The sequence below is a fragment of the Nerophis ophidion genome, linkage group LG10 (assembly GCF_033978795.1).
Source record: "Nerophis ophidion isolate RoL-2023_Sa linkage group LG10, RoL_Noph_v1.0, whole genome shotgun sequence".
NCBI classification, from domain to species: Eukaryota; Metazoa; Chordata; class Actinopteri; order Syngnathiformes; family Syngnathidae; genus Nerophis; species Nerophis ophidion.
The window spans coordinates 15,827,287-15,849,353 of record NC_084620.1 but is presented as its reverse complement, the minus strand read 5'-3'; the positions used below and the strand labels follow the sequence as shown (position 1 = coordinate 15,849,353).

The window sequence follows — 22,067 nt, the reverse complement described above, 5'->3', positions numbered from 1 at the left end:
TCGCATTAATGGTAAGAAGTATTGCGTTAATTATTGGTTAACTTTAGAATAACAATGTTATTTAAAAAAAATAAGAGACTTATAATACTCTAAAAATGTTGGTCTTAAAAATGCACTCAATTAGTTGTACTCAGTGTTAAAAAAATATATATGGCTCTCACGGAAATACATTTTGAAATATTTGGTTTCCATGGCTCTCTCAGCCAAAAAGGTTCCCGACACCTGCTCTAAAGTGTAATGACCGCCTATGGACACATTTGTCGCTGTTACACAGGTTATTAGCAGAATATAGATTTCAATTTGAAGAGTAACTTATTTTGTTGTTTTTAAAATGTTGCCTCATTCGTTACAATTGGCAATGTTTTAAAATACGTCAATAAAAGCTACTCAAGCTAAATGTTCTAACAAATTTCTCGGCAAATTAAGAGTGAGTAAAAGGCAAGTAAAGGTGGATTCTTACATTTCATTCAGTTAGTGGCTCCTTTGTGGGGCCACCGATAAAATAATTGAAATAAAAATCTAACATTTAAATAAATAATCTGAGTTGCATCTTAATTGACCCCATTGTTCTGATTCCGATAGTTCAACTTCAACGATGTAGTTTCCGGTTTTCGATTGTCTTGGTCCGTCAGTGAAATACTTCCCGCGACCAGCTACGAAAGACGAAGCAATGAAATGGCAACAACATTTGAGAAAAACGGACCATCGACTCATGTTTGTACTAATTTCGTTTGTAGTATTTTACAGCGTCGTTTGTATTCTGATATTTAAGGATGAATCATCGTTTGCATTGTAAAATAATTCCGCCCAACAGGCTAGCTGACGCTGTAGTCAGCCAGTGGCTAACCAGTTAGCTGTCAGGAGAATTAAATGAAACCTTTTGCAGCTTTGGTTTGATATCGATAGGAAAGAGTATCCCATAATTGGGACGACTACAATAACACTTCTGTAAAATAAATTACCATTCCATTCGCTGCAGCTGAAGCAAATATGTGTCTTAAATCAAATACTTCCCTCAACACACCTAAGTATGTGTACGATGCACACTGCCTACTGATTTCTTGAGGGCGCAAATGAGTTCATTAATGTCACAAATCCGTTAAAGTCGTTGCACACTCACTGGACATTCCTTGTGTCTAAATTTGCGCACTTCTGCATTTATATTAACAGTTGAGGACATAAGCTCGTCCAAACTGAATAACTCAACTAAATGTAATGCTTCAGCAAGTACCCGGATGTTGAGCTTCGCCACATTCAATCAATCAATGAATGATTATTTATATAGCCCTAAATCACTTGTGTCTCAAAGGGCTGTACAAACCACAACACAAACCACAACGACATCCTCGGGAGAGCCCACATAAGGGCAAGGAAAACTCACACCCAGGGGGACGTCGGTGACAATGATGACCATGAGAAACCTTGGAGAGGACCGCATATGTGGGCAACCCCCCCCCCTAGGGGAACCGAAAGCAATGGATGTCGAGCGGGTCTATTGTACTGCATACAGCTGTACACTAGCTGTACGGTTGAAACAAGGAAACCAGGGTTAATCTATTCATCCATTTTCTACCGCTTATTCCCTTCGGGGTCGCGGGGGTTCAGGAGCTTATCTCAGCTACAATTGGGCGGAAGGCGGTGTACACCCTGGACAAGTCGCCATCTCACCACAGGGCCAACACAGATAGACAGACAACATTCACACTCACATTTACACACTGGGGCCAATTTAGTGTTGCCAATCAATCTTTCCCCAGGTGCATTTTTTTGGCGCTGAGAGGAAACCGGAGTACCCGTAGGGAACCCACGCAGTCACAGGGGGAACACGCAAACTCCACACAGAAAGATCCAGAGCCCGAGATTGAATTTAGGATTACTCAGGACCTTCGTATTGTGCGGCAGACACACTAACCCCTCATGTACCGTGCTGCCCAGGGTTAATCTTTCATGGGTAAAACAAAAATATCACATGTTTATACGTTGTCAAACAAGTAAACCGCATTTAAATAGGTTGATAAATAAGTTATGATTTATTTTCAGTATACAACATACAACAATGTACAATTACCGTATTTCCTTGAATTGCCGAAGGGCATATAGTATGCGCCTGCCCTGAATTACTGCCGGATCAAACTCGCTTCGCAAAATAATTAGCGCATGCTTACTATAACCGCCTGATCCAACTAGTGTTGTCACGAGTGACACTTCCCCTGTCATCATTTTCAAAATGGAAGAGGCTGATTTCAATACCGGTAATTTGAAATCGCATAAAGGGAAGAAAATTAAGAGCTATTCAGTAGGATTTAAGGTCCAAACTTACATCACTCAAATTTTTACTGCATGCCTTTGGTAAGTGTCGGAGTGAGAAGAGGTTTTAGAATAATTAGCGCATGCTTACTTTTACCGCATGCCTTTGGTAAGCTCAGGAGTGAAAAGAGGTTTTTAATTAATTAGCGCCCCGGCGGCAATTCAAGGAAATACGGTAATTGGAAATGTGGGCCCCTTTCAGATGGCCGCCATGTAGACACGTCATGTACATTGGCTGCTCCAAAGCGCTGATGATTTTGTTATAGTTATGCTTACCACTCTCAATCATTGCTAACTTGGCCACATTAACTAGGGGAGGGACTAACTGGAGGGGCAGCAATACACATCAGGTAAATAGTGATATCGTCATTTCCAGTAAGTGTGCCTTGACAGTTTGGAGTAGGATGATCAAATCTGCACTCTCACGCATTAAGTACAATGTACACCTCCATACTTATACTTACATCTTTTGAATCCTTAAGTGTGTTCACACTGGGAAGTACATCAAAAGGCACTGTAATATCAGTGCACTGTAAATGTTAAGAGGTGTTTGTTTTTTCCCATACCAGGAACAATGTGACATGTCAATATTGTCCCAGACTAGACAAAAACTAGAAGGGCTCCTCAACAAGAACATGAGAATCCGTATGACCGATGGAAGGACTTTAGTGGGTCTTTTTCTCTGCACTGACAGAGACTGCAACATCATCCTTGGCTCAGCTCAGGAATTCCTCAAATCCACAGGTAAATGTGGAGCTCCAGTCCAACACATTTAATCCAAAATTATTTACAGATTTCTTTTTTTCTTTTTAAAGACACTTTCTCGCAGGGTGAACCCCGGGTTCTGGGCCTGGCCATGATCCCGGGTCACCATGTAGTGTCCATCGAGGTGGAGGCTGACATTCTGGAGGACACGCAATGTTTTGGACTGAACCATTGAGGTAATGAGTCCAAAAAGTATAATGGATGTTTTCCAGCTGGACTCATTCAGCATCCAGTGTGTTAATATTTGATGCCAATGAAACTTGTGTACAATGCATACAAGGCTGTCCAAATGACCCATTATAAAAATACAACTATTTATATAAAAAAGTGATGTTTTTGATTGATTTTAATTTTGGTTTTCGTTTATACTCTTAAAAGAGCCGCTGTGGTATGCATTCGTATGTCACGACTATAAGGACGATAAAGTTTCATACATGCACAAAAAATTGAAATTGGTGCATTTTGTAAGTTAGATGCAGGTAAGACTGCAATGCTTTTACTTGGCGTTGAACAGGAAGTCATTGTGTGCTCATTTAAAATGTTGCGCCACTAGACAGTGGTCATATCACTGCTGTTCTTGACTATACTACAACATGAAAACAAATGGCCCAAATTGCCTTAGAAATTACACAAATAAGGTGTAAAATTATGTCGACTAAAACTGTCCACCATATACTACATCTGGGAGAAAATTGAGTAGTAATTGATCAACTGTTTTATGTAAGACAAGTTGACAACGCACAAACCAGATTTTGTCATTTAGGTATTTTTAATGCAGTTAAACGTCTGCAACAGAAACAATGATAGTACAATCAAAATCTAAATAAATAAAACTTGTTTTATCAAATAAATAGCGTTTACAAATTGAGCGTCCGTGTAGAAATAAGCAGTGAATTATATGAACAAGGTCTCCTATGAATGCTTATCCAACACATTAAGACACTTTTGGTTTGCAAATTGTTGCTGTTTTAAAACAGCCGTTAAAATGCAGAGTGGTTCTTTAAAATAAAAGTGCTTAAAACTAAAATCATGTCTAAATATATATTTCCCCACTTAATGAAATGGAGTCCTCTTGTTGCTTCCATCAAGGACTGAATTTACCAATGGCACATAATGATTCAAATAAAAAGGGTTAACAGAAGCTAAAGTCGCTTCACAGTTTTTTCTTCCCGCTTGTGCCATTGAAAGACGTCCTCAGCCTGACGCCATGTAGTCCTTGTCTACTGGAACTTAAAGTGGAAGCTGCCGCCCTCAAAGGGGTTGAAAGAAAAAGGCCAAGCTTGTCCGTTGTTTCCTCCGCCCTGCTGCTGGCTCTCTGGGTCCAACGGGTCATCGCCTGCGTCAAACATCTGTCTCATTTCTGTGGAGGACAGGAATGGACTTCACTTTCTCTGCATCTTTATCTCGCAGCATGTCCAGCAATTATGTACAGTATGCAGCTTGCACATTTCCATTCATTTTGGGTACGGTAAGGGAACAAAATATAAAACAAAACTGCTACTGACTTAAAATCTCCCGTCCAAAGGCAAAACCTAGTAACTCACTTCTAGCTGATTTTGAGAAAACAAAGGAAAACCAATCTATCTTGATGCTGTCTTACAAAGATCTACAAAGTCATCAAACGTGTAGATGTTTCTTGAGCTTTCATTTTCTTGCCGATTGAGCCATGGATTGAATCTGCTCTCATGAACGTGTGCCCTTTCTCCAGATATTTTATCGCAATCTCGGGTGGGCCCCATTCTGCATTTGCACATTGGGCAAGAGCTGTGTACAGCGTCCAGTTTTTATTTTGACCTCCACAGTTATCTGCCCAAAAGAGTATGCAAGGGGAAGAATCAAGAACAATACATTTAATGAAGGTGCTTGCAACGTCCTGGGCCAATCTTCCAAATATCCCCTCATGCCATAATATCACATAATCAGGTTGACCGTCGGCCCCCATTCGTGCAAATGTCTCATTAAAGACAATAAGGCGACTGACAAAGAAGCTCTGATTGGTCCCTTGAGATACTAGGTTTTTCTGGTTGTATCTACGCGGTTTTGTGGTAGTTGCTAGGTCCTGCCATGCGCGTAACAGCTTACTTACGGAACAAATTACAATATCGCATACACTAATTTAAAGCATATCACCTAGGAACTCCAAAATTATCAGCTCAGTTTTGACCAAAATTTTGTTACTGGGTTTTGCCTTTGGACGGGAGAAATTAATGTTTTCATCTTCTACAGTGGAAACTTTTTTCAACTAACATTTTAAAATATATGTCTCCTTATATCCAATTTAATTGTAGAATTATTGGAAAACTAAGAAGCAACATGATTTTCATCTTGTCGAACAGCAATAATTATTTTCTTTCAGTATTATGACTTTCTGGTATAATTGCAGTATAATAAAAATAGAAAAAATAACTTTTTTTCCCTAAAAAAATATTCTTTCCCCTGGCAATACAACTTAATATTAGAGACCTTCAAAATAAAGTTTTATGCTGCTGATTCTGATACTGATCATAAGTAGGCTCAGCAGATATCATAAATAAATGTAATAAATGTAGTTAATACATGAGTGCGATTAAACAACATAACTTAGAAACCATTTATTCTCTTTTATTACAAACAATTGTTTGATCAAAACAAAGTCAAGGGTACACAATAAAAAAGCAAAAACTTACTTCTCAATTACATCCTTTGGTTTTTGACCTCAAAATTCTCCTGAGTGCAGGGAATTATTCCATGAGTTTGTAAACAACAAAATGATTTAAAAAAATTAAATCAATCTAATCACTCTGGTGTTGATCATAAAGTGAGACCACTCTTAGAATTGACAGCATCAATTTATGAATTGATCCACCCTCCTCCTACGTGTCGTGTACTGACTGACAATGCTGACACACCAACAGTTATATCATCCCCTCGTGAATCTGCTCTTTTTCCTGTGAATAACTTTAATGCCGTAACACTCCTTCATATACACTTCTAAAACTTCATTATGCACTTATTCCTGGGTGTTGTTTAAAGCTAGCTTAGCGGTTAGCTTAGCGTTTAGCTTAGCTATTAGCATGCCTGCTCCTGGCTTGCTCTACGTCTAACATGTTTAGCCCCGCCCTCCAGTGATAATGGTACTAAGAAATGCAGGTTATTTGATGTAATGAAGGTGATCACTGTTAGTTTAGGGGAGCATCTCCACATTGTATATGGAGACATAATTGGCTGCTAGCCACTTGTCAGTCGGGGGACTAAAAATGAATACAGTATCAGGCAGAGGGGATCAGTGTTTGTGATCGGCGTTAATCGGCAATGGCGATCACATAATTTTTTCAATCAATTCTCCGATACTGATCAGTGGCCGATGGGTCGTCAAATCCGGTCTCAATATAGATGTGAGAAGTTCAAGAGACAAGCTCAATAAAGTAGAAATAGTGGCAATAATACAAATACTAGTAAGCACTGAATCTGTCCTTGGTATCAGGTAGAAATGTTGCAAAGTGGGTTCCTGACCTGGATCAGTGAGGACCTCTTTGGCGGACACAATGTCAATGAACTTCTTCTCCGCTTCCTTCTTCTCAGTCTCCGACTGGAAGTTGTCAGGGTGCCACTGCTGCGCCAACTTCCTGTAGGCCTTGATGATCTGCTGCTTGTTTGCAGCCCTAAAAGGATGGTCCTCCAGGTCAGTGAGCAAGAAGTCAAAAGGGTCTGCTTGTGGTTCAGAACCAGTACCTGTTCACTCCCAGGATCTGGTAGTAGTCCCTCTTGCGGGAGATTTTCAGCAGCTTCTGGGCTCGCTCCAGTCCTTCCTTGAGGTCGTTACTGTGGCTGTCAAACTCTAGCGCCTCTCGGTAGTCGTCTACAGCTGGAAATAGGGCAGATCGGCATTCATTAAAAAAAATTTTTTAAAAGAACAGAACACATCTCCCCAGTTGCGGTAAAGGCGAGCACTCCTACCCTTCTCGTAGTCATGGTTGAGGATGAAAGCCTCGGCTCGGTCGCGCAGGATTTTGGTATTGCGAGGGTCCATCTGGTGTGCCTCCGAGCACACGTCGATGGCCTCCATGACCAACTTCAGCTAAAACGGTGAGAAGCACGCAAAGGTTTATTGCAGCCTTGTGGCTGAATAGGTCTAAAGTACTGTATTCCTTTGAACACAACCAGCGTAGCCTTTAGCTTGACCTTGCTACTAGTTGCAACAATCACACAAAGAATCCGCGTTTCCCTTTTGTTTGCACATATATGAAAGTCGGCTATGCTAATAAGTGCTTTCTTTTTTTATAATTATAGACTGTGAAACATATCTGAATTAAAAAGGTGCACATTTGGGCTTTCCTCTTTTGTCAATACTTTTTTTTTTTTAACTTATCGTAAATAGGGGTGTAATGATTCGTTTTAATAATTTTATTTGATTCAGAATTTATTGTTGCCAATACGATTCAGGGACGATATTTTTTTAGAACGATGCGATCCGAAACAAATCAACCAGTATGACTGTGAAATAAACCCTGGATATTGGACACAGCAGGTGAAGTTTCCTATATTCCTGTTATTTTTTGTAAGAGAATTTATGTATAAATTAATTATGGATAAAAACGAGCAAGTAAACAATTAACGGCCACTGCATTCACATCTTAGTTGAATAAAGAGCAAGCAACACTTAAGGTTAGTTTAACAGGGGAAATATTTTTTGCTCACATTTACAATATTCAAGAAATTTTCAATTAATGTACAATGACAAACATCTTAACAATAGATTTACCTGCAACTTTTGTTGTGATTTTTTAACATAGAAAAATACAATATTAATATAAAATATAAAGCTACCTTCCACCTCCAATGAAATGCACCTGGGCATAGGCTGATTTGCAACAATAAAGTGAACCTCGTGTGTGAATGTGATTGGTTGTCGATCTATGTTGGCCCTGCGATGAGGTGGCAATTTATCCGGGGTGTACACCGCCTTCTGTCAGAGTGCAGCTGGGATGGGTTCCAGCCCCCTCCGCTACCCCAAAGGGACAAGCGGTAGAAAATGGATGGATGGAAAGTGTAAGAAACATCTCTTCAAGTTGAATTAAGAGTTACAGTAGGTTCACCAGAGAAACTATAGATTTTCAGATTAAATGAGCAGCGATTTGACCTGCTGCTACTCTCATTTGAATAAATATAGAACATCATAAAGACAAAACAGAAGTGAAAGCAGACAAGTTACTGCGACCCACGGACTAAAACAGAGGGTGTAATGAAGAAAGTTGGAAAAGTAAGTGATGTGTGACCACTTTTTTTTAACATTTCCAATCATACCAATATACTGTGAATGCATAGTACACTGTTTTTAGCCTTGCTGGTACGTCAGCAAATTAGCTCCGCTGTCACTTTTGTTTGTTTGTCGCATCCTTTGAGGTTAAGTTGTGGCTTTACATTATTGTGTTTGTCTTAATTGTGGCTTTTACAATCATGCCCCAACTGATGGTTTTTGTGTTGTAATTTCTGATATTGTCTTGTGGCATTTCCATTTGGTACGACCTTTCTCGACCACCGTAGATAGCCGCCATTTCTGTTTTGATGACGCCACAGACGTTCAACGTCCACATTATTAAAAGTGCTAAACTTCATATACAGTCTGCCGTTCTTAAATCTAAGTTTTTGTTTTTCTAGTATTGATAAAATTGATACCTATCTTCCGAAAGGCCAACTTGCTGAGCACGGATAAATATACTTGAAATTTAGGAATATAAATGAAATATCAATATATCGTTACACCCCTATTAGAAAATAATGCTTAGCTCTTAAAATTCAACAACATTAATTTTTTTGCTGTCATTGTGGTTGCCTGACCTTGAGCAGACAGAAGCAGATCCTCTCCCTGGCTTGGTTGGTGTAGTGCGGCACATGGGGTTCTGTCTTCATCACAGCCTCGTACTTGTTGATGGCGTCCTGGTACCTGAGGGTGAAAAGCTGGTCCAGTAAAGCGGAACAAGAGGGGATGATGACGGTGTGGCCTGTGAAGCATGGCCTGTGAAGCATGGTCCTCACTTCTCACCTGTCATCCTGAATGAGCTCCTCTGCAGAGTCCAGCTGCTTGCTGAGCTTCTTCACCTGCTTGTAGTGGCTCAGGCACGCCTTGTCATCCTGGTCCAGCTTCAGACACTCTCGGACGTGGCTGCAGGCACAGTCAGAAGTACGCAAAAGCAGGACAAAGGAATACTGATGTGTGTCCGCTATCAGGGTTCCAGCTCACTTTAGTGATTCGTGGTGCTCTCCTAGGCTATAGTGCAGCTTGCTGAGCTTCAGAAAGGCAGAACGGTTGTCGTTGCGCAATCTTGTAGTTGGTGTCAGGTCCTGGATGGCCTTCTGCGGGTCCCCCATGCGGATGTAACATTCTGCACGGAGCTCCCGCGACTCGGGATCCCACGGAGAGATCTAAAAGGGAACATTTTGACTAAAGTAGCCCAGCATGGAAAGTGCAAAGTCAGCAACTTGTTACACTTTAAACACCTCAATGACTCGCTCCAGAACCGAGACGGTGGCGCCGTAGTCGCCTCGGTGGTACAAAGCGTGGGCATCCTCCTGGAGATTCTCCAGCTCCATGGCTTTTATCAAATGCTTCTGAGCTTCTAGGTGTTCTGGGGAGTGCTGCAGCTGGAAAACAACATTTTATGGAACCAATTTCAAAGCACTATAATGATGGCTGACAGCCTGGACACAGCTAATGCTATGTTTGCATTGCAGTAGAGACAAGCTTATTCACGGGTTTATTATATGCTTTAAATTGTTTATTTTATGGTAAGTTAAATAAAAAGTGGCTGTGATGGCGCTATCTGCAAGGTAAAAAAAAACAGCAGTTATAAACCCAGGGCGCTGTTTTAACTGTGTTGAGTCGTGTATATTGTAAGCCTGTAAAATGTTTCTTCATGTTTAAAACTGCATTTAAAATGTGTTTTATATCTGTTGGAGGCATATTGCAGGATTTAGAGCAGAGGTTCGCAAACATTTTGCCTTTAATTAAGGGCCAAAGGGCTGCAGGGCAAACAACAATTTTAAACAAGAAACACAAATAACCTAAACTTAATGAAAATCCTCAAATTAGTGCCAATATCAAGGCTAGATGCCAGCTAGCTTTAGCCTTGCGGACATGCTGTCATTGGTTGTGTGAGCTTTAGGGGTGTGCCCAACTTTTTCCACATCCAATAGGATACCTATATTGGAGGCTTGAGTATTTGCAGATACCACTATAGTAGAGATGCGCGGTTTGCGGTCTCATCTGCGGATAAACCGCGGGTCGGGCGGGTGACATGACGAAAAAATAGATTTTAATTAGATTCGGGCGGGTGGCGGTTGAACCATCCGGAAATATTTGATATACATGGTTCTGGGATCGGTATCCTTTGCCATTCAAAGAGCCATTCAAGACCCGTGTCATAAAGCGAAGAAGACAATAGGAGACGCTATTATTCTCTTGAATGACTGACGGCAGTCACCCAGATAATAAGTATTAGGGCGTGCTATAAAGCCATTGGCTTTGTCGCCTTCTACAACATGTACGATCTGCTTGTCAGTCCAGCATCATGTTGTGTGTGGCTTCCGCGGCAACACGCACACGACTGCAAGGCATACTGGGTGACACAGAGTACACTAATGGTTGTGATATGAACAATTTTAACACTCTTAGTAATATGCGCCACGCTGTGAAGCCACACAATACAAGATTGACAAACACATTTCGGGAGAACATCCTCACAGTAACAACAAACGCAACACAACAAATACTCAGATTCCTTTGTATCCGTGACAATTCCTGACTATTTTATACACCCCCGCTAGCACTTTTTTTGTAGAGTAGAATGTTAGAAAAGGTTTGATCAAGTAAAATGAGTCAAACAGAGACGAGAAAGAATGAAAAATTTACCTGGAATTATGTTGTCTTTCAGTTGAATAAGAGTGGCAATTGTTATTTTTTAGCGACACGTCGTGTTCCCAAAATGACGCAGTGCGTTAAATAATATGGACACATTAGTTACTGGATACTTCTTAATAGATTCCTGCATTGGAAAAAGGCTGTATAAGTAATATGCAACTATAATGACTTGATACTTGTTTATATTGACAAATGTTGTGTTTTAAACTGCAATACTGATCAATTAAGGACAGTTATTACATATGTTTAGCCTGCGTGATTAGCTGTTTGCTTGCACTACACTACATTTTATAAATGGCTTCACTAAAACACTAGAAAATACCAACTTTTTATGTTCATACGACATTTAGATGTTAACTGTGCCGCGGGACTGCTTGTAATTGAGCTAATATCAGAATGTTTGGATGCAACCCGATACTTGATTTTTGCTACCATCAAACTGATATCCGATATCAATATTGGATTAGCACACCGCTTGTTATCTTTAATATATCGAGGACCAAGATTTCCCTAGCCCGGACGCGGGTCACCGGGGCCCCCCTCTGGAGCCAGGCCCGGAGGTGGGGCGCGATGGCGAGCGCACCTGTTCCCATGGGGCCCGGCCGGGCACAGCCCGAAGAGGCAAAGTGGGGTCCCCCTCCAATGGGCTCACCACCCATAGCAGGGGCCATTGAGGTCGGGTGCGATGTGAGATGGGCGGCAGCCAAAGGCAGGGCACTTGGCGGTCCCATCCTCGGCTACATAAGCTAGCTCTTGGGACGTGGAACGTCACCTCACTGGGGCACGATGGCGAGCGCCGCTGTTCCCATGGGGCCCGGCCGGGCACAGCCCGAAGAGGCAACGTGGGTCCCCCCTCCAATGGGCTCACCACCCATAGCAGGGGCCATAGAGATCGAATGCAATGTGAAATGGGCGGCAGCCGAAGGCTGGGCACTTGGCGGTCCCATCCTCGACTACATAAGCTAGGTCTTGGGACGTGGAACGTCACCTCACTGTGGGGGGTAAGGAGCCTGAGCTAGTGCACGAAGTAGAGAAATTCCGGCTGGATGTAGTCGGACTCACTTCGATGCACAGCAAGGGCTCTGGAACCACTATTCTCGAGAGGGGCTGGACTCTCTTCCACTCTGGCGTTCCCGGCAGTGAAAGGCAATGAGCTGGGGTGGCAATTCTCTTTCACCCCTGGCTCAATGCCTGCACATTGGAGTTCAACCCAGTGGACGAAAGGGTAGCCTCCCTCCGCCTTCGGCTGGGGAGACGGGTCCTGACTGTTGTTTGTGCTTACGGACCAAACAACAGTTCAGAGTACCCACCCTTTTTGGGTACACTCGAGAAAGTACTCGAGAGTGCTCCCTCGGGTGATTCCCTTGTTCTGCTGGGGGACTTCAACATTCATGTTGGCAACGACAGTGAAACTTGGAGAAGCGTGATTGGGAAGAATGGCCGCCCAGATCTGAACCCGAGTGGTGTTTTGTTATTGGACTTTTGTGCTCGTCACAGTTTGTCCATAACAAACACCATGTTCAAACATAAGGGTGTCCATATGTGCACTTGGCACCAGGAAACCGTAGGCCGCAGTTCCATGATCGACTTTGTAGTTGTGTCATCGGATTTGCGGCATCATGTTTGGGACACTCGGGTGAAGAGAGGGGTGGAGCTTTCTACCGATCACCACCTGGTGGTGAGTTGGCTGCGATGGTGGGGGAGGATGCCGGACAGGCCTGGCAGGCCCAAACGCATTGTGAGGGTTTGCTGGGAACGTTTCCTGTCAGAGAAAGTTTCAATTCCCACCTCCGGAAGAACTTTGAGCATGTCACGAGGGAGGTGCTGGATATAGAGTCCGAGTGGACCATGTTCCGCACCTCTATTGTTGAAGCGGCTGATTGGAGCTTTGGCCACAAAGTAGTTGGTGCCTTTCGGGGCGGTATTCCTAGGACCCGTTGGTGGACACCAGCGGAGAGGGATGCCGTCAAGCTGAAGAAGGAGTCCTATCGGGTTGTTTTGGCTCATAGGACTCCGGAGACAGTGGACAGGTACAGACAGGCCAAGCGGTGTGCAGTTTCAGCGGTAGCGGAGGCAAAAACTCTGACATGGGAGGAGTTCAGGGAAGCCATGGAAAACAACTTCCAGACAGCTTTGAAGTGATTCTGGACCACCATCCGCCGCCTCAGGAAGGGGAAGCAGTACACTGTCAAAACCGTGTATGGTGTGGATGGTGTTCTGCTGACCTCAACTGCGGATGTTGTGGATAAGTGGAAGGAATGCTCCAAAGACCTCCTCAATCCCAACAACACATCTTCCTATGAGGAAGCAGTGCCTGGGGAATCTGTGGGGGGCTATCATATTCCCGCCCGGAGTTCCTTAAGGCTCTGGATGCTGTGGGGCTGTCTTGGTTGATAAGACTCTGCAGCATCGCATGGACATCGGGGGCGGTATCTCTGGATTGGCAGACCGGGGTGGTGGTCCCTCTCTTTAAGAAGGGGGACCAAAGGGTGTGTTCCAACTATCGTGTGATCACACTCCTCAACCCTTCCGGTAAGGTTTATTGAGGTGTACTGGAGAGGAGGCTACGCCGGATAGTCGAACCTTGGATTCAGGAGGAACAGTGTGGTTTTCGTCCTGGTCGTGGAACAGCTCTACACTCTCTGCAGTGTTCTTGAGGGTTCATGGGAGTTTGCCCAACCAGTCTACATGTGCTTTGTGGACTTGGAGAAGGCATTCGACCGTGTCCCTCAGGAAGTCCTGTGGGGAGTGCTCAGAGAGTATGGGGTATCGGACTGTCTTATTATGGCATTCCGCTCCCTGTACGATCAGTGTCAGAGCTTGGTCCGCATTGCCGGCAGTAAGTTGTACACATTTCCAGTGAGGGTTGGACTCCGCCAAGGCTGTCCTTTGTCACCGATTCTGTTCATAACTTTTATGGACAGAATTTCTAGGCGCAGTCAAGGCGTTGAGGGGTTCCGTTTGGGTTGCCGTGGGATTAGGTCTCTGCTTTTTGCAAATGATGTGGTCCTGATGGCTTCATCTGGCCGGGATCTTCAGCTCTCACTTGATCGGTTCGCAGCAGAGTGTGAAGCGACTGGAATGAGAATCAGCATCTCCAAGTTCATGGTCCTCGCCCGGAAAAGGGTGGAGTGCCATCTCCAGGTTGGGGAGGAGACCCTGCCCCAAGTGGAGGAGTTCAAGTACCTAGGAGTCTTGTTCACGAGTGGGGGAAGAGTGGATAGTGAGATCGACAGGCGGATCGGTGCGGCGTCTTCAGTAATGCAGACGTTGTACCGATCCGTTGTGGTGAAGAAGGAGCTGAGCCGGAAAGCAAAGCTCTCAATTTACTGGTGGATCTACGATCCCATCCTCACCTATGGTCATGAGCTTTGGGTCATGACCGAAAAGATAAGATCACGGGTACAAGCGGCCGAAATGAGTTTCTTCCACCGTGTGGCGTGGCTCTCCCTTAGAGATAGGGGGAGAAGCTCTGCCCTCCGGGAGGAGCTCAAAGTAAAGCCGCTGCTCCTCCACATCGAGAGGAGCCAGATGAGGTGGTTCGGACATCTGGTCAGGATGCCACCCGAACGCCTCCCTAGGGAGGTGTTTAGGGCAAGTCCAACGAGGAAGACCCAGGACACGTTGGGAAGACTATGTCTCCCGGCTGGCCTGGGAACGCCTCGGGATCCCCGGGGAAGAGCTAGAAGAAGTGGCTGGGGAGCGGGAAATCTGAGCTTCCCTGCTTAGGCTGCTGCCCCCGTGATCCGACCTCGGATAAGCGGAAGAAAATGGATGGATGGTTATCTTAAAAGGAGGTTATTACGAATTTGTATTACATTTCGATAGCCACCATTTGGCAGACCAGATTTGACCCCTGTGCCCAACTTTGGGCCCCTGATATAAAATATAAAAAATAGGAATTTTTAAAATGTTTTTATAAGTGTGTCTCATTATTTGTTAATTTTTCGCTATTTGCAAGGGCTCTTGGAACATAACTCATGCAAATGGCAAGAATCAATGGTAATAATTAATTGGCACATTCATACAGTAGATTCTGATGATGTAGATCATACTATTGATTACACGACTGTAGGGGAGCCTTTTTGCTCCTTACTGTACCTTTAATTTAACATGTTAATTATATGACAAATTGATAACACCAGTCCTACACTTGCTTTCAGGAGTATCACACCAAATACACAAACAGCTCAAATATGGAAACAAACAAAAATAGATTAGCTATGAGATTTATAACTTTGACGGGTGGAAGAATGCTCACCACTTCTTCAAAATCCTGGCGGGCCTCTTCTAAATTGCCATTCTTTAGAAGGATATTTCCTCTTTGCAGCCGTGCCTGGACAATCACACAAGAGAAGTAGAGCTTAGAAGAAAAAGGAGGAACAATTTGAGCAAATAGAGACTATCACTATTCAAACTCTTCCACACTTTTTAGTGCTTAAGTGCGTTCACACCGAGAAGTGCGGCAAAAGGCAGAGCACTCAAGACGGTCAAAAAAGTCTGCTTTAAAAAGTAAGAGGAAGAAGCGGATAAATATTGGGATGGTCACTTCCAGTAACGTGCAACAAAAATAATTGATTTAGCAAACGACTACACACTCAAACTATGCGCCACAAGCACCATAACTCATTGGGAAGGACTCAATTTGCACGTTTACAGTACATACATACAGTTGTTCACACTGAGAAGTAAGGAAAATTTCAGTGTCTTGTCAGTACTTGGGATGGTTTCCTGCTGGCTCCGCTGTGAACGGGACTCTCGCTGCTGTGTTTGGACTGGACTCTAGCGACTGTGTTGTATCCATTGTGGATTGAACTTTCACAGTATCATGTTAGACCTGCTCGACATCCATTGCTTTCCTCCTCTCTAAGGTTCTCATAGTCATCATTGTCACCGACGTCCCACTGGGTCATTATTGTCACCAATGTCCCACTGGGTGTGAGTTTTCCTTGCCCTTATGTGGGCCTACCGAGGATGTCGTGGTGGTTTGTGCAGCCCTTTGAGACACTAGTGATTTAGGGCTATATAAGTAAACATTGATTGATTGATTGATACTTGGAAGATGCATTCAAAATGCCCCAAACCATAAGCCTGCAGCGATGGACCCTTACGACCTACAATCTTTTCCATTTTGGCTATGTAGCTAAAGCGGTGGGACAGACTTGAGTGGTTGCAATTCACAATAATAAAGGAGAGACGAAAAAACAGATAAACAATGTGATTCTTCTTTTTGGTAACTGTAGAATGGAATATTTGTATCTGGGACAGCCCGACACTGTCAAAATGTCCATCCTCAGGAACCAAGTACCGGTATATGGTGGAAATGGTATACTGAAGTCTCTTGTCAGAGAGTTTCAATTCCCACCTCCGGAAGTACTTTGAACTTGTCACGAGGGAGTTGCTGGACATTGAGTCCGAGTAGACCATGTTCCGCACCTCTATTGTTGAGGCCGCTGATTGGAGCTGTGGCCGCAAGGTAGTTGGTGCCTGTCGTGGCGGTAATCCCAGAACCCGTTGGTGGACACACAGCAGTGAGGGATGCCGTCAAGCTAAAGAAGCAGTCCTATTGGGTTCTTTTGGCTCTTAGGACTCCGGTGAAAGTGGACGGGTACCAACAGGCCAAGCGGTGTGCAACTTCAGCGGTCGCGGAGGCAAAAACTCGGACCTGGGAGGAGTTCGGTGAAGCCATGGAAAACGACTTCCGGCCGGCTTCGAAGCGATTTTCGACTACCATCCGCCGCCTCAGGAAGGGGAAGCAGTGCACTGTCAACACCATGTATGGTGCGGATGGTGTTCTGCTGACCTCGACTGCGGATGTTGAGGACCCGTGGAAGGAATACCTCAAAGACCTCCTCAATCCCACCAACAAGTCTTCCTGTGAGGAAGCAGTGCCTGGGGAATCTGTGGTGGACTCTCCTAATTCTGGGGCTGAGGTTGCTGAGGTAGTTAAAAAGCTCCTCGGTGGCAAGGCCCCGGGGGGTAGATGAGATCCGCCCGGAGTTCCTTAAGGCTCTGGATGCTCTGGGGTTGTCTTGGTTGACAAGACTCTGCAGCATTGCGTGGAAATCGGCGGCGGTACCTCTGGATTGGCAGACCGGGGTGGTATCACACTCCTCAGCCTTCCCGGTAAGGTTTATCCAGGTGTACTGGAGAGGAGGCTACGCCGGATAGTCGAACCTCGGATTCAGGAGGAACAGTGTGGTTTTAGTCCTGGTCGTGGAACTGTGGACCAGCTCTATACTCTCGGCAGGGTCCTTGAGTGTGCATGGGAGATTGCCCAACCAGTCTACATGTGCTTTTTGGACTTCGAGAAGGCATTCGACCGTGTCCCTCGGGAAGTCCTGTGGGGAGTGCTCAGAGAGTATGGGGTATCGGACTGTCTGATTGGGGCGGTTCGCTCCCTGTACGATCAGTGTCAGGGCTTGGTACGCATTGCCGGCAGTAAGTCGGACACGTTTCCTGTGAGGGTTGGACTCCGCCAAGGCTGCCCTTTGTCACCGATTCTGTTCATAACTTTTATGGACAGAATTTCTAGACGCAGTCAAGACGTTGGGGGGTTCCGGTTTGGTGGCCACGGGATCAGGTCTCTGCTTTTTGTAGATGATGTGGTCCTGATGGCTTCATCTGGCCGGGATCTTCAGCTCTCACTGGATCGGTTCGCAGCGGAGTGTGAAGAGACCGGAATGAGAATCAGCACCTCCAAGTCCATGGTTCTCGCCCGGAAAAGGGTGGAGTGCCATCTCCAGGTTGGGAAGGAGACCTTGCTCCAAGTGGAGGAGTTCAAGTACCTAGGAGTCTTGTTAACGAGTGGGGGAAGAGTGGATCGTGATATCGACAGGCGGATCGGTGTGGCGTCGTCATTAATGCGGACGTTGTACCGATCCGTTGTGGTGAAGAAGGAGCTGAGCCAGAAAGCAAAGCTCTCAATTTACTGGTAGATCTACGTTCCCATCCTCACCTATGGTCATGAGCTTTGGGTCATGACCGAAAAGATAAGATCATGGGTACAAGCGGCTGAAATGAGTTTCCTCCGCCGGGTGGCGGGGCTCTCCCTTAGAGATAGGGTAAGAATCTCTGTCATCCAGGAGGAGCTCAAAGTAAAGCCGCTGCTCCTCTACATCGAGAGGAGCCAGATGAGGTGGTTTGGGCATCTGGTCAGGATGCCACCCAAACGCCTCCCTAGGGAGGTGTTTAAGGCACGTCCATCTGGCTTGGGACTGCCTCAGGATACCACGGGAAGAGCTGAACGAAATGGCTGGGGAGAGGGAAGTCTGGGCTTCCCTGCCTAGGTTGCTGCCCCCGCGATCCGACCTCGGATAAGCGGAAGAAGATGGATGGATGGATGGCTGGCTGGCTGGCTGGATGGATGGATATACTGAAGTATATTGATGGAAATACAGTTGTATCTCGACTTAACAAGCTTAATTGGTTATGTGACGGTGCTTTTAACGTAACACACTTGTATCTCAAATCCATGCCCCCCATTGAAATTAATTTAAATCAATTTATTGGGTGGTTGGCACACCAAAAACAGCACAATTTTAACAGGTAACATGCCTTTTATATAGAAAAACTATAAGAAATATTGTGTCAAAAAATAACAGTAGAGGTTGGTACGAACAACTATAGTAGTAATCTAATTATAATTTTTAAGTAATCTAATTATAATATTTAGCATTTACCATGGAGTGGCCTTCTACAATATCTCCTTACAGCTACTTCTTCATCAAACACACCATCGGCAGCACTCCCATATTTTCATGGATAAAGGCCCACAGTTTAGATATTATTGCAACATTCTTGGCTGGCAATACTCAATGTGCAGACTGGCGGTTGAAATATGCTCTCACGTCACGCAACTTGAGTCCACTCTGATGGCGTCTTGTTTGATTCATAGATCTTCCGTGTGGGTGGTGCCAGACTTTTAAATTATCTTTGAAAACACTGTTGGGAAGTGTCTCCCGCAGGAGCAACCACAGCTGTCGTTGACTAAATATTTACTTTCTTGTCAAAAGTGATGACCTCCACAACATCGACATCTTTGTCTACACTGGAACTGATCATTTAGAACCACCAGTTCGCTTGTATTTGATGTTTTACTTCATAATAATAGGTTTGTGAAGATAGACTGTATGTGTCAGAGTTGAACCTGAGAACAAGATTGGCAATAGAAGTTAAAAATAGTGTCATACTTTGTGACTTCTGGACACAAGACAAGCTGGAGAAAAAAAAAATTAAAAAAATCAGCAATTATTTTTAGAGCAAACCAAGCTATAAATTACACAGTATCAGTTGTCATACAAATGTTCAAACGGTTGCTTTGCATCAATAATACCTGCCTTTCAAACACAAAGTCTGCTCTACTGTGCTCAGGGACCCACTATCGGCAAAAGCTGACCAATCACAGTTCTGTGGTCTGCGTCGCCACTGACACGAAGCTAGGATTTTTGGTAGGTGCACGCAAGGTCTCCATGAAGGCACTCAGGGGGAGCGGCCAGGAATTGATTAACGTGGATCCCGACTTAAACAAGTTGAAAAACTTATTCGGGTGTTACCATTTAGTGGTCAATTGTATGAAATATGTACTGTACTGTGCAATCTACTAATAACAGTTTCAATCAATCAAACCGACGCTGCTGACGCAAGTTGCGACGTGTGAGTATACAAGCTGATTACACACGGTCATTCATGTTTTTGATTAATACTTTCTTCCATAGAAGGAAATTATCCGCTTCTTCTCAGTAACGTCCTTCACACTCAGTTTCGTCCTTCCCGTGTTTAGAAAAACTACATTGTATGACCATGTCTAGATATACAGTGGGGCAAAAAAGTATTTAGTCAGCCACCGATTGTGCATGTTCTCCCAATTTAAAATGATGACAGAGGTCTGTAATTTTCATCATAGGTACACTTCAACTGTGAGAGACAGAATGTGAAAAAAAATCATCCTGTCCCCTTAGCAGAAAAACAGCCCCAAAGCATGATGTTTCCACCCCCATGCTTCACAGTAGGTGTAGTGTTCTTGGGATGCAACTCAGTATTCTTCTTCCTCCAAACACGACAAGTTGAGTTTATACCAAAAAGTTCTATTTTGGTTTCATCTGACCACATGACATTCTCCCAATCCTCTGCTGTATTATCCATGTATGCATTTTGGTATAAACTCAACTCGTCATGTTTGGAGGAAGAAGAATACTGATTGCATCCCAAGAACGCCACACCTACTGTGAGGCATGGGGGTGGAAACATCATGCTTTGGGGCTGTTTTTCTGCTAAGGGGACAGGACGACTGATCCGTGTTAAGGAAAGAATGAATGGGGCCATGTATGGTGAGATTTTGAGCCAAAACCTCCTTCCACCAGTGAGAGCTTTGAATGGTTGACCAAATACTTATTATTTTCCACCATAATTTACAAATAAATTATTTAAAATTTCTACCATGTGAATTCCTGGATTTTTTTTAACATTATGTCTCTCACAGTTGAAGTCTACCTGCGATGAAAATTACAGACCTCTGTCATCATTTTAAGTGGGAGAACTTGCACAATCGGTGGCTGACTAAACACTTTTTTGCCCCACTGTAAGATTAAGCTAGCGAGTCAAAACGTATGTTTGGGTCGATTATTACGGGGTTCACTGTATATCAAATGTTTACTTCCAACTTAAAGAAAACCAATTAGCTCTTATCTAAAACACTGTTAAGTTGGGGGTAGCACTGTATTACATTTTAGACACGGCCACTTTGATTGAGGGACTCGCTTTTACCGCAAAGAAGTCAGGCTTGAGTTGGATGGCTCTGGTCAAGTCAGGAAGGGCAGACTTAGACTTGCCCATGGCCAGGAACACTGCAGCACGTTTGTAGAACGTCAGGTAATTCTTGGAATCAGCCTCTGGAGAAGTTTAAATAGTTTTTTAACACTCTGGGCACAATTCTACTGCGTGCTTAGTTTGCCATGTCCATGAGTGATATGTCCTCTTACCCACAGCAGCATGGTAGTGGGACAAAGCTTCAGCCAGTTGACCTGCTGCTAGAAGATGGCGGCCCATCTCCAGGTGATGCTCTATCTCAGCCCGAGTTGCTGCAAATACACCTGGAAGAATATGTGACGGCGTTTCGTCAAACCATCTTTAAGAAAGTCAGCTTGTTTTCTGTCTTACCGTCCAGCCCTAGAATGGCAGTGAGCAGAGACAAGGAGCAAATAAGTCCAACAGGGCGGCACCAGTCCATCTTGGCTGTGATTTAAACAGTCGCACCCCACGATGGTAACTTCTGCTCGGAACTTAGCCTGAAAGTCATTTAGGCGCTCTTTTGTGGTTCGGAAGTAATTTTCAGCCAAAAGAGACAACTATAGCCGACGACGGTGTATTTACAGTCCGGCTATGATGTGGCTCCGGGTGAAAGCACACGCTCGGATGAAAGGTTCCCCCATTTAAAGAAGAGTGCTTTAAATGGAAAGTTACTGTTTATAACACAAATAACTCTGGGGTTTACTTGAGTTTAAGATAAACTGACACAATATAATCGAGAAAATGAAAACGGTAATTACTTTAAATGTGAGTTTACTTTAGTCTCTTCTTGGCGCACCCAATCAACGCCCTCCCTCCCCTTACTGTACATGGTTGGTCCTGCAGCGATGGGTCAAATATCGACAGTGTCGATACGACGGTAGTAGCAATAACGAGTCGATGCCAGATGAGATTACATTTTACTTCAACAAACTTATTTTTGTTGTTGATGTTGTTACATTTACATATTGTTATATTTTTCAACTCAGTGAATAAGTCATTAGTCACGGAACGATTTTGTTTTTTTGTTTTTCAAAGATCAGGCCGATATGACAGTGAACAGAATTTTATTCAACTTTGGTCACACATAAAAGGTCGCCTACAGCAGTGGTATCCAGCTACTGTGGCTGTGCAAACTTAAACCTCACTCCCTGACACTTTAAGTATGAGGTACCAAGTGTAAAGGTTGAGTCAACACTTTTAGGCAAATATGTTTTGTCATATTTCGGTCACTTTTCTAACATTTAGCTCAGTTTCATCTCATTTAAATTTAAATTAAATGTTGACTCCAAATATTACAGTAAATTTAAAT

At 43.9% G+C, this 22,067-nt stretch overlaps 2 protein-coding genes across 2 annotated transcripts; one reads left to right on the top strand and one right to left on the bottom strand.

Moving 5' to 3' along the window:
• Nucleotides 1–557: 557 nt before the first annotated feature.
• On the top strand, nt 558–4,329 carry naa38 (N-alpha-acetyltransferase 38, NatC auxiliary subunit). The gene is made up of 3 exons (XM_061912622.1): nt 558–714; nt 2,877–3,051; nt 3,123–4,329. Exons 1-3 carry the CDS (start codon nt 676–678, stop codon nt 3,245–3,247), a joined length of 339 nt encoding a protein of 112 aa, XP_061768606.1. The 5' UTR covers nt 558–675; the 3' UTR covers nt 3,248–4,329.
• dnajc3b (DnaJ (Hsp40) homolog, subfamily C, member 3b) lies at nt 3,823–21,924 on the bottom strand. Its single transcript, XM_061912618.1, has 12 exons — nt 21,128–21,924; nt 20,950–21,060; nt 20,735–20,859; nt 15,231–15,305; nt 9,550–9,693; nt 9,293–9,474; nt 9,095–9,214; nt 8,890–8,995; nt 7,009–7,129; nt 6,784–6,916; nt 6,565–6,713; nt 3,823–4,432 (listed from the first exon to the last, which is right to left on the bottom strand). The coding sequence occupies exons 1-12, from the start codon at nt 21,195–21,197 to the stop codon at nt 4,293–4,295; spliced, it is 1,476 nt and encodes a 491-aa protein (XP_061768602.1). The 5' UTR covers nt 21,198–21,924; the 3' UTR covers nt 3,823–4,292.
• Nucleotides 21,925–22,067: the final 143 nt, after the last annotated feature.

Coding starts and splice junctions, on each gene's coding strand:
- naa38 (XM_061912622.1), top strand. CDS start 676: ATGGCAACAACATTTGAGAAAAACGGACCATCGACTCAT. Junction 715..2,876: donor AAAACGGACCATCGACTCAT/GTTTGTACTAAT, acceptor TTCCCATACCAG/GAACAATGTGACATGTCAAT. Junction 3,052..3,122: donor GGAATTCCTCAAATCCACAG/GTAAATGTGGAG, acceptor TTCTTTTTAAAG/ACACTTTCTCGCAGGGTGAA.
- dnajc3b (XM_061912618.1), bottom strand. CDS start 21,197: ATGGACTGGTGCCGCCCTGTTGGACTTATTTGCTCCTTGTCTCTGCTC. Junction 20,860..20,949: donor CCACTACCATGCTGCTGTGG/GTAAGAGGACAT, acceptor AAACTTCTCCAG/AGGCTGATTCCAAGAATTAC. Junction 4,433..6,564: donor AGAGGTCCTCACTGATCCAG/GTCAGGAACCCA, acceptor TGTCCTCCACAG/AAATGAGACAGATGTTTGAC.